This window comes from Lycium barbarum, chromosome 1, assembly GCF_019175385.1.
Source record: "Lycium barbarum isolate Lr01 chromosome 1, ASM1917538v2, whole genome shotgun sequence".
NCBI classification, from domain to species: Eukaryota; Viridiplantae; Streptophyta; class Magnoliopsida; order Solanales; family Solanaceae; genus Lycium; species Lycium barbarum.
Window position 1 is genome coordinate 150,505,952 of NC_083337.1, and position 13,118 is coordinate 150,519,069.

The 13,118-nt window shown below is 36.6% G+C and overlaps 1 protein-coding gene and 1 long non-coding RNA gene across 2 annotated transcripts; both read left to right on the top strand.

Annotated features, from left to right (window-relative positions):
• Window positions 1–1,814: 1,814 nt before the first annotated feature.
• Window positions 1,815–5,330, top strand: LOC132643988 (uncharacterized). The gene is made up of 3 exons (XR_009583809.1): window positions 1,815–1,972; window positions 3,824–3,863; window positions 4,574–5,330. It is a non-coding gene; the product is annotated as an uncharacterized LOC132643988 (long non-coding RNA).
• Window positions 5,331–5,436: 106 nt separating this feature from the next.
• Window positions 5,437–11,653, top strand: LOC132616320 (uncharacterized). Its single transcript, XM_060330862.1, has 2 exons — window positions 5,437–6,105; window positions 11,228–11,653. Exons 1-2 carry the CDS (start codon window positions 5,437–5,439, stop codon window positions 11,651–11,653), a joined length of 1,095 nt encoding a protein of 364 aa, XP_060186845.1.
• Window positions 11,654–13,118: the final 1,465 nt, after the last annotated feature.

Below are 13,118 nucleotides of genomic sequence, written 5' to 3' on the forward strand. Positions count from 1 at the left end.
TTATCCAAATCAAAATTTGATAAAAAAAAAATAATAGGTATTGTTTAGGCCCAATCTACATACATTAACAATAAAATATTTTACACTTTTAAATTAATCGAATTAAAATTCAAAATATCAACTGTTTCCTTTTGAATAAGTCTATTAATAAATTTTTGCCAATTTTGTATTCGTAGCAAACACTAATATAATAAAGTTTTGGATACGAAACACAAACTACAATGTTATATTAATCGTGTTTTGAACAATATATATATATTACTTTACTACTATATGGAAGAGCCAGTTTATAAGCAAGATCGTCGTCCGTCTTTTGGTCCCACTTTTTTATTTCAGGGCAAAAAAATCCTTTGTGGTCCCACCCACTTTTTTATTTAAGGGCAAAAAAATGACATTTTATACTTTATATTACCAACTCTTTTAAAAAGTAGATAGAAATACTTTATTATATTTCTATTTTTCTACTATATAGAAGCATCGGTTTACCCATGCTTTGTCCTCAGTCACTCTTTAAAAAAAAAAATTGCTTCTATAAAAAAAGTGCTTCCATATAGTTATTTTTTTTTTAAAAAAAAGTGGATCCCACCCTCTCCAAACTCATTAAAAAAAAAATTGATCCCACCCTCTCCAAACTCATAAAAAAAAGTGAATCCCATATTAAAAAAAAATAATATCAAAAAAACGTGCACCCCATATATTAAAAAATCAAATAATATTCATGTAATTCCCAAAGCATCCACATCAAGTCAATAATAGTAGATTCATTGCTACATGCGTATTAACCCATTAATGGGAGCAAATAAAATTATTGCACAGCAAAAAATATGGACCCCATATTATTGTTTTTCTTCAAAAGGTTTAGTAGGCAAATACATACAATTTTCTTTCTTTTCTTATATTAGCCTGAGATCTAATCTAGATATTTAATTGTTGTATTTGCTATTCCGTCATGTCATTTATTTATTATGATTACTAAAATAAATATACTTAAAATATTTATATTTTAAAATAAGATAGAATTTAATTACTTTTTCATTTTTATTCTTCCTCTAATAAATATGAAAAGAGATTAATATCAAATGGAGATCAAATAATGAATAAGGTAAATTAGTCAAATTATAATTCTAATTCACATTTCCTTAAAAAATCATGCAAAACACAACATGACAAGTAAAATAAACTAAACCGAGAATATTTACCAAAAATTAAAAAATAGAATTTTTTCATTTAAATAGAAAATCAATTTCTACTTTGTTTCGTTTCAAACATGTAAAATTAGTTTGATAATTTGAATTAGAATTATCCAAATCAAAATTTGATAAAAAATAATAAGTATTTTACACTTTTAAATTAATCGAATTAAAATTGAAAGTATCAATTGATGCTTAAATATTGCTATTGTTTTATCTCAAAGAGAGGAAAATAGTTTTCTTTTAAACAAGTCTTCTCTTTTAAAAAGTATTAATAAATTTTCGTAGCAAACACGAATATAATAAAGTTTTAGATACGGTGCACAAAACTCATGCTTCGTGTATATATATATTATCACTATCCAAATACAACTATATATACATAGATACACTATAATCTAAAGTATTGACATAGACCATCTAGTCTATTATATATAAATGGGAGTTAATAGGACGAACACTGCATAAATAATGGTACAAGAAGCACCTTAAATTGTACTATAAAATTGGGACGAATAGGGATAGTTTGTAATTTTATTATCTCTTTGGGGAGTAAAATAATTGAAATCATAATTTTATGGAGACGTGTCTTCTTTAGGTTAAATCTACTTCTGTTGGGAGTTATACGTGTCATTTAACAATAGTCCCTTCATTTTCCTCATACCTTTATCTTTCCATAGTCAAATAGTGTGCTTCTAACTTTATCTGCTTAACTCTTCAGTGATCTCTTCCATTTTCTTTTTGACAATCAGTGATCTTCTCCATCCAGTTTATAATATTATGTAAGTACTCTGTCTTTGGTGTTTTCCTTTATCTTTTCTTTTTTCATTTTGGTATCTTTTATTTTCCTGGTATTCAACTTTGTTTCTTTGTGTGGTGTTTAATTATCCTTCGGGTTTGCTGTGGAAAGAAAAATTGTGATGAAAAAGAGAGAACTTTGATGCAGCCTAAGTGTTTGCTGATATGCATGAAAGTACGGAATAATTTTCTATTCTATTTTTTCCTATAGGTGATTTTAACAAAAACATCTACTATTATATTGCAACCCCTGAATTTTTGATAGCACAAATATAGGACCTTTGAAAGATTTTTATTCAACTTTCGTTATAGCGACAGAAAAATTCAGTGTATTCTATACTGGAGGTGTGTTTGCAAATTCATTTGTATCTAACAAAACAGAGTCATAATCAATTTTGAAAGCTATCTCTTAGTTCACGAAGACGATAATTGATGATTAAGTTAGTAGTGATGGATAGATCTGGAAAAAGACTATATCTATTGCAACTGAACAATGTAAACATGTGTCCCCACACGGCACGTGTATCCTTTTTGAGTTTCAAATGTTACAGCATTTCATTTAGACATGCTTGTCGGAGATAGTATCAATTTGTACATAGCGTAGGTTTCGAAATAGATGCCAACTTAAATTTTTTGGTAATCAAAAGTATCTTTCCGCTCCAATAATGAAAATTGCAACAGATTATACACTTGTAAATTTCATGAAATCTGTGAAGCAAATATATAATGAATCTTCACATGAAATTTAAAGTTCATGAGATGGTGGTTATATAGAAGTTGAGTTTTCAGAGCTTATTTTTCGATGTAACCTTCGATGGATCTCTTTGTTCATGTCCATGTGAGTGTAATGTATCAATGCACACATTAATATTTAACTTACTTTCTCTATATATGGTGCCTCAATTGTACTTTTTGGTGGTAGTGGAAATTACTGTGAAATATGTAATTTGGTGATGTTGCATATATATATATATATATATATATATAAGAGAACACGGGCATGACTAGGTGTTATTATTATATATATTGTTGGAATGACATTACGTTTTCTTTTTGGTCCATTTGAATCTCAAATTTCTCCTTTCCCGGGTATGATTGAGTCATCGTTCTGTTCATAGAACCAATGATTAGAAATTCTTTTACTTAATAGAAGATATTTTAATGTTATTGAAACTGGATCGAGTTGAAAACAAAGCATTAGCAAATTATTAATATGCTTTCTGTCTTCTGCAGTTAATTGTCATAGAATTGAACATTACTAATCCCGTCATTTAGGTAAAAGAATGCGTTAGTTCTCTAGCATTCGTGATATAAAACTCTTTTCTACTTTACGTGTGTGTGCGTGTTTGTGTCTATGTGTGATTTTTAGACTAATTTTGATGATTCCTTAAGAAAATGCTTATGAAAATACTGTATGTTGTGATTCCTACATCCTTCAAGCAAGGTCGATTATTCATGTAGTTGGTTCTCACACAATTCGATCATATGGAACATCTTGAATTTGCTTTTTCAGAAAAGAGAATTAATATGCATAATTCTTTCATCATGCTCTGCATTTAATTGTGCTGCAATTACTAAAACAGTTCCATCAGAATTCATTTTATAAAAAGAAAGCTTTTTCTTTTTGTTTGTCTTTAGTGTCTATTGAACACTAAGGTATAGATAATTGATTTAATTGATTTTCTTTTCTTTCTATTTGAATATGTCAGTAGAAATGTACATCTAGACAGTCTTTCAATTGTAGCTGTCAGCCTGATGGTGCTAAATGTTGTATTTTTTTGTATCTCAACTCCTTGCTTTCTAAAACAAAGTTGTTTTATGATATGTTAATGCAGGAGATGAACTCAGTCGCCCAACGGTGTATGAAGTACCGAGGTAACATTATGTTTTGTTCTCATTCAAATGCATGGTCTGCTTGATAGTGATATATGAGTGTTCATCTAAGCGATAGTAATGAGCTTCTTTTTTCAAAATAAAAAATAAAAAATCGGTTACTTTAGTTTTGATATCAGTGGTCATGATATTTCATTAGCTGGTATTTCAGTGTTTATAGTACATCAAACGGAATGGATGCTACTTTGGTTGTCAATAAATTTGATTGATTGATAACTTCCCAGAAGAAAAGTGTGAAGAGTACATAAATGTATTAGTTTATGATTAGGCATTACTTCTTTATAAAGTTCTAAAAATGAGAGATTGCAGTACATTCTACGACGTCTAAATAAATGCTTCCTCCCAGTGCACATGAAGAAATTGAAGCCTCAAAAAGTCACCCTCCAAACTCACATGCATAAGATTATAAAGATGCATCTAAACTTGTGCCTTATCTCCCTAAAATACTCCCCTCTTTTTTTTTTTTTTGTAATTGGAAAAGGCCGATATGAAAGGGTTGTTTTTCCTCTTAGGGATCCTTTCAACAAAATATGCTGAAGTGAAAGAAGAGTAATTCAATCTCAAATACTGTGTAAAGTTTGATTGCATTCCGAAGCTTGCAGACAACTCACTGGTCTTCAAGGTTTCTTATATGTTTTACAATTATCAGGATTGCATTAATGTAGAATCATTCGCTATTTTTTTTTTTACAGGATAGTCACATGAAAATATTCGTTGTCAGGTTTTATGTCTATCTGAATCATATGTTGCAGCTGCTCCATCAAGTCTTCTGTCAAGGAAAGAAAGTGGTCCAGACACTACTAATTGAAGCAGGGTATGCAATGCCAACTTTCAAAAAAAGGCAACTTAACAACATCTAGTTTTGAGCAATTGTGTTAAGAGTTTGCAATAACAACAAGCAATAGATGGAAAAAAGATGCAGTAACTAAGGCTCTAGATTGGTTGTCAGAAGGGTATCGTTATGTTTTTTTGCAAACATTGTATAGAAAAGAACCTATATGTTGGAATTTCTCCATTGAAGCCTAACTCTAAGTTGAAAGAGAAGGAAGACAGAGAAGACAAAGATCAGAAGTAAACACTTCGATTAATTCGATGTTGTTCACAAATGGATGAATGGACCAAAGGTAAATGGGCTACAACAGACTTGGGCCTCAAAACAGATTCGGGCCTTTTAATTCAGCACACAAGTATGAAAGAAGAGTCTGGCCCATGTGGATAAATGTACAGCTGTGTATGTACAGCTGTGTGTATACAGCTGTATACATTCTTAGAAGCTTCCTAAGTATTGTACTGGAATATTTTTCTGTTAGAATAGCAACCAATAATAGGTAGACAAATATTGCATAGGATTTAGCTTTTCTTTATTTCCAAAATTCAGTATACATGTATAAATAGAGTGTAAAAGATACTGATGATATACAAGAGAAAATTCCCAATACTGTTCTTCAATTATTCTTTCATGGTATCAGAGTAGTAATTAAATCTCTTGTTTAAATTCTCAGATCTGAGAAAAAAAATCAATCCTATCACACACCTAAATCAAAATCACAACAAAATGACTGAAAGTCCAACTACTGAACAAACAGTGGGGAGCACTCAATCCATTGATTCAAATCATCCATATTATCTTCATGCTTCAGATGCACCTGGAATGGTGTTGGTCAACAACCTCTTTGATGGAAGAGGATATCAAGGATGGAAGAGGTCCATTCTACTTGCTCTCTCTGCAAAGAACAAGTTGGGATTCATCACTGGACCTCAAGCCATACAACCATCTTCAAAATCTGCAGATTGGCAGTCTTGGAGCAGATGCAATGACATGGTCACTGCTTGGCTCTTAAATTCACTAACGAAGGAAGTGGCTGATAGTGTGATGTATTCAAGCACAGCAAAAGAACTTTGGATGAGCTTGGAACACAGGTTTGGACAAACTAATGGTGCCAAGCTCTTTCACCTGAAAAAGGAACTTGGTAGATTAACACAAGGAAATAACAACATTGCTGGTTATTTCACCAAGCTCAAAAAGTTATGGGATGAGCTTGATTCATTAAATTCCACTATCAAGTGCACATGTGCTTGTGTTTGTGAAGGAAAGCACAAGTTAGAGAAGTCTATGCAAGATGAGAGACTTATGGAATTCCTTATGGGGCTAAATGACACATATGCACAAGCAAGGGGAAATATTTTGATGATCAATCCCTTGCCAGACATTGACCATGCTTATGTTAGGTGTGGAATTGGCCAAACAAGTCAATTCTTTTGTTCACATAGTCGTGATGTAAGCGCTTACCTCATAATAGTCGTGATGTAAGCGCTTACCTCATCATAGGAAATTCATTCCTATAAATAGGTAGCTTATGGTTCATTTGTAAGATATCATCAAGATCATTTGCTATACACATCCCAAGAGAGAAAAAATCTAAGAGAAATACTCTTAGTGAAAGGCCTAAGTAAGAGAAGGTCTTTGAGAGAATTTTCTGTGGTAAAATTCTTGAGTGTAATTGGGATTGGGGTTGTGAGGTTGAGTGTTGTAAACACTTGTAATATTTCTTCTTTAATAAGATCTGCAGCAGCAACGTGGACGTAGCTCTCACATTGAGGGTGACCCACTATAAATCTGTGTGTGCTATTTATTTTTCGCTTACATCACGGCGTAAGTAGGTTTTGTCTAAGGAGGTTGGTATTTAAGTGGTCCAGCTGTGACCCTCCAATCTTTCCTGGGAACCTGCTTACAAAGGTCGGATTTGGGATTTAAATCCTAACAACTGGTATCAGAGCAACAGGTTGTGTTGTGATTTAGAAACGATGGGAGGCGAAGATGGTACGACGCACGGCATCGGTAAATTCGATGGTACAGATTTTGCGTTCTGGAGAATGCAAATTGAAGATTATTTATATGGCAGAAAGCTTCATGAACCTCTGAGTCCGAAACCAGAGGAGATGAAGCAAGCAGATTGGGATCTCCTTGACAGACAAGTTCTGGGAGTCATTCGACTGACGCTGTCGAAGAACGTTGCTCACAACGTGGCAAAGGAGAAGACCACCGCAGATATGATGAAGGTATTGTCTGACATGTATGAGAAACCTTCGGCAAATAATAAGGTATTTCTCATGAAGAAACTATTTCATCTAAAGATGATGGAAAATGCTCATGTTGCTGCACACATAAATGAATTCAATACCATTGTAAATCAATTGTCATCGGTAAAAATTGATTTCGATGATGAAGTACAAGCTCTAATTTTGTTGGCATCCCTACCAAATAGTTGGGAGCCAATGAGAGCAGCGGTTAGTAATTCTGTCGGCAGTGACAAACTAAAGTTCAACGATGTTAGGGATCGTATCCTTGCTGAGGAGGTGCGCAGGACAGATTCGGGAGAGGCATCGACGAGTTCTGCTTTTAATGTTGAAAACAGAAGCAGAAATTATGACAGAAACTACAACCGAAATAGGGGCAGATCGAAGTCAAGGAATGGCAGGGGTCAATCCAGACCAGGACGAACACATGAGTGTTGGAACTGTGGAAAAACAGGTCACTTCAAGAAGAACTGCAGGGCGCCAAATAAGGAGGACAACAAGGGGGCTGGAATCAACGCTGCTACGGAAGACATTGGCGATGCGTTGTTGCTATCGGTTGACAGCCCGATAGACTCTTGGGTGCTTGACTCAGGAGCGTCCTTTCATACCACCCCACATCATGATATAATGACAAACTACGTGGCTGGGAATCTCGGCAAAGTTTATTTAGCCGATGGAAAGCCGCTAGACGTTGTTGGCACGGGAGACATTAATTTGAAGATGTCAAATGGATCCTCGTGGAAGATTACAAAAGTTAGACATGTTCCAAAGCTGATGCGAAACCTGATTTCAGTAGGTCAGCTTGATGATGAGGGATATGATCTCAACTTTGGTAATGGGTCTTGGAAGGTGGCGAAAGGTGCTATGGTAGTTGGCCGAGGAAAGAAGATTGGCACTCTCTACATGACGGCTAGCTGTCGTGATACTGTTGCTGTGGTTGACAACACAAAGAAGACAGATTTGTGGCATTGTCGGCTGGGGCATATCAGCCAGAAGGGGATGAAGCTGTTGGTGACAAATGGTTTAATTCCGGAGCTGAAGACGGTGGACCTTCATACGTGTGAGAGCTGCATTCTCGGAAAACAAAAGCGAGTAAGCTTCTCAAATGCAGGCAGGGAGTTGAAGGTCGAGAAGTTGGAATTGATGCACACAGACGTGTGGGGACCTACCATTGTCCCCTCCCTTGGAGGATCACACTACTACGTGACCTTCATTGATGATTCAACCAGGAAGGTATGGGTTTATTTTATGAAAAATAAATCCGATGTGTTTAGTGTATTCAAAAGATGAAAAGCCATGGTCGAGAATGAAACAAACCTCAAGTTGAAGTGTTTGAGGTCCGACAACGGCGGAGAATACACTGATGGTGATTTCAAACGGTACTGTGCCGATAATGAGATCAAGATGATGAAGACTATTCCTGGAACGCCGCAACAAAATGGAATAGCCGAAAGAATGAACCGAACGTTGAACGAGCGTGCTCGGAGTATGAGAATACACTCTGGACTGCCCAAGACATTCTGGGCAGATGCAGTCAATACCGCGGCCTTCTTAATTAACCGAGGACCGTCAGTTCCCATGGATTTCAGAATTCCAGAAGAAGTCTGGAGTGGCAAGAAGGTAAATCTTTCATTTCTGAAAGTGTTCGGTTGCTTATCATATGTTCATAATGATGATACGGCTAGAAGCAATCTTGATCCAAAATCAAAGAAGTGTTACTTTATTGGCTATGGTGACACCGAGCTTGGGTACCGATTTTGGGATGAACAAAATCGGAATATCATCCGAAGCAGGAATGTTGTCTTTAACGAAGAGGTACTGTACAAAGACAAGCTGCAAAAGAATTCAGAATGTCAGGACAAGGAATCGGAAATAGTCGATTTGAGGGACTTTCCGGCACCTGAGCCGCAGCCATGTACAACCGAGGCAGAGGAACAAACAATCCGAGAAGGTGCTGATGAAAGTGTTGATTCTGAAACAAATGAACAGACGCCAATCACAGAACTGCGTAGATCATCCAGGATCAGGAAGCCGATTCACAGGTACTCTCCATCCCTCAACTACATTCTACTCACTGATAGAGGGGAGCCGGAATGTTATGAAGAAGCAATGCAAGTCGATGAATCGACTAAGTGGGAGCTGGCAATGAAGGATGAAATGGATTCACTATCGGCAAATCATACATGGGAATTATCCGAGTTGCCAAAGGATAAAAAGGCATTGCAAAACAAATGGGTTTATCGGATAAAGGAAGAACCCAATGGAAGCAAGCGTTATAAAGCAAGGCTGGTTGCAAAGGGATTTCAACAGAAAGAAGGCATTGACTATACGGAGATCTTCTCTCCCGTAGTCAAGATGGTGACTATCAGAACTGTTCTTGGGCTGGTAGCAAAGGAAAATCTACATCTGCAACAGATGGACGTGAAAACTGCATTTCTTCACGGTGATCTAGACGAGGAAATCTACATGCGACAGCCGGAGGGATTCAAAATCAAAGGAAAGGAGAATCTGGTGTGCAAACTTCAAAAGAGTCTGTACGGACTAAAACAGGCTCCAAGACAATGGTATTTAAAGTTTGACAGCTTTATGAAGAAAGCTGATTTTTCAAGGTGCGAGGCAGATCACTGCTGTTACTTCAAAAAATTTGAAGACTCGTACATGATACTGCTACTCTATGTCGACAACATGCTAATCGTAGGAGCAAACTTACAAGAGATTGATCGGTTGAAAAAAGGGTTATCGGAAGAGTTTGCAATGAAGGATTTGGGAGCTGCAAAGCAAATCCTTGGGATGAGAATCGACCGAAGCAAGGAGGGCATTAAACTCTCATAAGAAGAATATGTGAGGAAAGTTATCAAAAGGTTTAACATGCATGATGCCAAGCCAGTCAGCACTCCCTTGGCTGGACACTTTCGGTTGTCAAAGGATCAGTCGCCGACAACCGAGGATGAGAAGAAGCAGATGGACAAGATACCTTATGCATCTGCAATCGGTAGTCTTATGTATGCAATGATATGTACAAGGCCAGACATTGCACATGCAGTGGGAGTTGTCAGCCGATTTATGAGCAATCCGGGAAAGCAACACTGGGAGGCTGTGAAGTGGATATTCAGATATCTGAAAGGCAGCTCGAGTTCAGCTCTGTATTTCCGAAAATCAAAAACAGGATTGCAAGGGTATGTTGATGCTGACAACGGTGGTGATATTGATAGCAGAAAGAGCACATCCGGGTATGTTTACACCTTCGGAGGTACTGCAATCTCTTGGGTTTCCAAGTTGCAAAAGATAGTAGCTCTCTCTAGTTGTGAGGCTGAGTACGTTGCTGTGACGGAGTCCACAAAGGAAATGATGTGGCTACAATCTTTTCTACGGGAATTGGATCAGGACCACGAGGGAAGTGTGCTATATTGTGATAGCCAAAGCGCCATTCATTTGGCAAAGAACCCGGTTTACCATGCTCGAACGAAGCACATACAACTCTGGTACCATTTCATTAGATCAGCTTTGGAAGATGGAGCGCTGGTGCTTGAGAAGATCGCAGGGAGTCAGAATCCAGCAGACATGCTGACAAAGGTAGTGACGATAGACAAACTGAAGTTATGCTCAACTTCAGTTGGCCTGCACGAAGTATGAAAGTAGGAAAGAGCTGCTGCATCGATCAAAGTGTGAAGACAAATTAAAATTAGTCTTCAAGTGGGAGATTTGTTAGGTGTGGAATTGGCCAAACAAGTCAATTCTTTTGTTCACATAGTCGTGATGTAAGCGCTTACCTCATAATAGTCGTGATGTAAGTGCTTACCTCATCATAGGAAATTCATTCCTATAAAATATATGTAGCTTATGGTTCATTTGTAAGATATCATCAAGATCATTTGCTATACACATCCCAAGAGAGAAAAAATCTAAGAGAAATACTCTTAGTGAAAGGCCTAAGTAAGAGAAGGTCTTTGAGAGAATTTTCTGTGGTAAAATTCTTGAGTGTAATTGGGATTGGGGTTGTGAGGTTGAGTGTTGTAAACACTTGTAATATTTCTTCTTTAATAAGATCTGCAGCAGCAACGTGGACGTAGCTCTCACATTGAGGGTGACCCACTATAAATCTGTGTGTGCTATTTATTCTTCGCTTACATCACGGCGTAAGTAGGTTCTGTCTAAGGAGGTTGGTATTTAAGTGGTCCAGCTGTGACCCTCCAATCTTTCCTGGGAACCTGCTTACAAAGGTCGGATTTGGGATTTAAATCCTAACAGCTTATTCTTTGATTCTGCAGGATGAGAACCAGAGGGAAACCTATATGAGCCCTCTTACACCCTCTGATTCTTCTTCATTCATGGTGAATAATGTGAATCAGTTCAAGAGTTCTCAAGTTATCAAACAAAATCAAAGGTCTGCAGGACCTTCATACAGATCTGGGAACTCATATCCCAGGATGAATACTCCAGCACAATCACAAAGGTTTCAAAAGCAATCTCAGTTTCAGAATTTTAAAGGGAAGAGATCAAAGTACAATCCAAATGTATCATGCAGTCATTGCGGAAAAACAGGACACACCATAGATGACTGTCACAAACTGCATGGATATCCTGAAGATTTTCAATTTATAAATAACAAGGGTCCTCAGGTTCAGATCAGGGGTAACGGTGCTATATCTATGGAAGAAACTGAGAATAGAATCACCAACTATGGTGAACAATAGATGAACCCTCCTCATATTTACAACAAAGAGCAATATAATCAATTTGTGCAGATGTTCAAACAGATGAAAATTGAAGAAGCAGGGAACACTGCTACAGGGAGTTCTGAGATTAACAGCAATGTTGTAGCTGGTACAATCCTAAAATATATTGGATCATGTCTTTCAGTTGTTAATTATAGCACCTGGATCATAGATTCGGGTGCTTCTGAACATATGTGTTTTAATCGTGATTCCTTCACTTCTTTAACTCCTCTTAAGGTCCCTCTAACTATTAACCTTCCCAATTCACAAACTATTCAAGTCACTCATATATGAACAGTGGTCATCTTTTCTGATCTTGCTTTGCATAATGTCTTGTATGTTCCAAGTTTCAAATACAATCTTATGTCTGTTCATAGGTTTTGTGTCCAGTTTGATTGTATTTTATTTTTCACATCTTATCGTTGTGTCATGCAGGGCTCTTCACTGAGGAGGGCTCAAGTTTCTGGTGAAGCTAAGGAAGGTCTTTACTTATTACAGCCCAGTCCTAAGGAGTCAAGTTTTAGTTCCAACAAAAGTGTTTCTACTCTGTCCAATGTTGTTCCTAATGTTAGTTATGTTTCAACTCCTAGTACTACTAGTCTAACTTCTTTTCTATGTACAAGTGCAACCTCTAATGTAAATCCATGGCACATTAGATTGGGGCATTTGCCTTTATCATCAATGAAAAATGTCAGTTTCATTTCAATTCCTCTTGGTTATGATTGTATTTGTGATATTTGTCCTCAAGCAAGGCAATCTAAACCATCTTTTCCAATCAGTTTCATTTCTTCTAAGTGCAGTTTTGATCTTATTCATGTTGATACTTGGGGACCTTACAAGATTACTACTTACAATCATTATAAGTACTTCCTAACAATAGTTGATGATTATACTAGAGCCACTTGGACATTTTTACTAGCCACTAAAAACAATGCATTTACAACTTTACAGTTCTTTTTATCAATGGTTGAGAGACAGTATAATATGAAAGTAAAGGTGATTAGATCAGATAATGCTATGGAATTGGGAAAAAGTGAAGCAAGTTCTTTATTTCTTAAGAACAATGGCATAGTTCATCAGACTTCTTGTGTTGCTACCCCACAGCAAAATGGGGTAGTGGAAAGAAAGCACAGACACTTACTTGAAGTTGTCAGGGCCTTAATGTTTCAATCTCAAATTCCCAAGGCTTATTGGGGGGAATGTATTCTTACTGCTACCTATTTGATCAACAGACTGCCATCAAGTGTGCTCAAAGGAAAATCACCATATGAAATGCTATTTGGTACTTCTCCTGATTATCAGTTTTTAAGGTGTTTTGGTTGCTTATGTTATGCAAACACTTTGGTCCATGGAAGAGATAAATTTCAGCCTAGAGCAAATAGGTGTGTGTTTCTGGGATATCCTACTGAGCAAAAAGGGTACAAACTTCTTGACTTGTCCACTA

What these genes read in the sequence shown, in the direction of transcription:
- LOC132616320 (XM_060330862.1), top strand. Translation starts at nt 5,437, where the DNA reads ATGACTGAAAGTCCAACTACTGAACAAACAGTGGGGAGCACTCAATCC. An exon ending in CAGACATTGACCATGCTTAT is followed by an intron (nt 6,106 to 11,227) that starts GTTAGGTGTGGA and finishes TTGATTCTGCAG; the next exon opens with GATGAGAACCAGAGGGAAAC.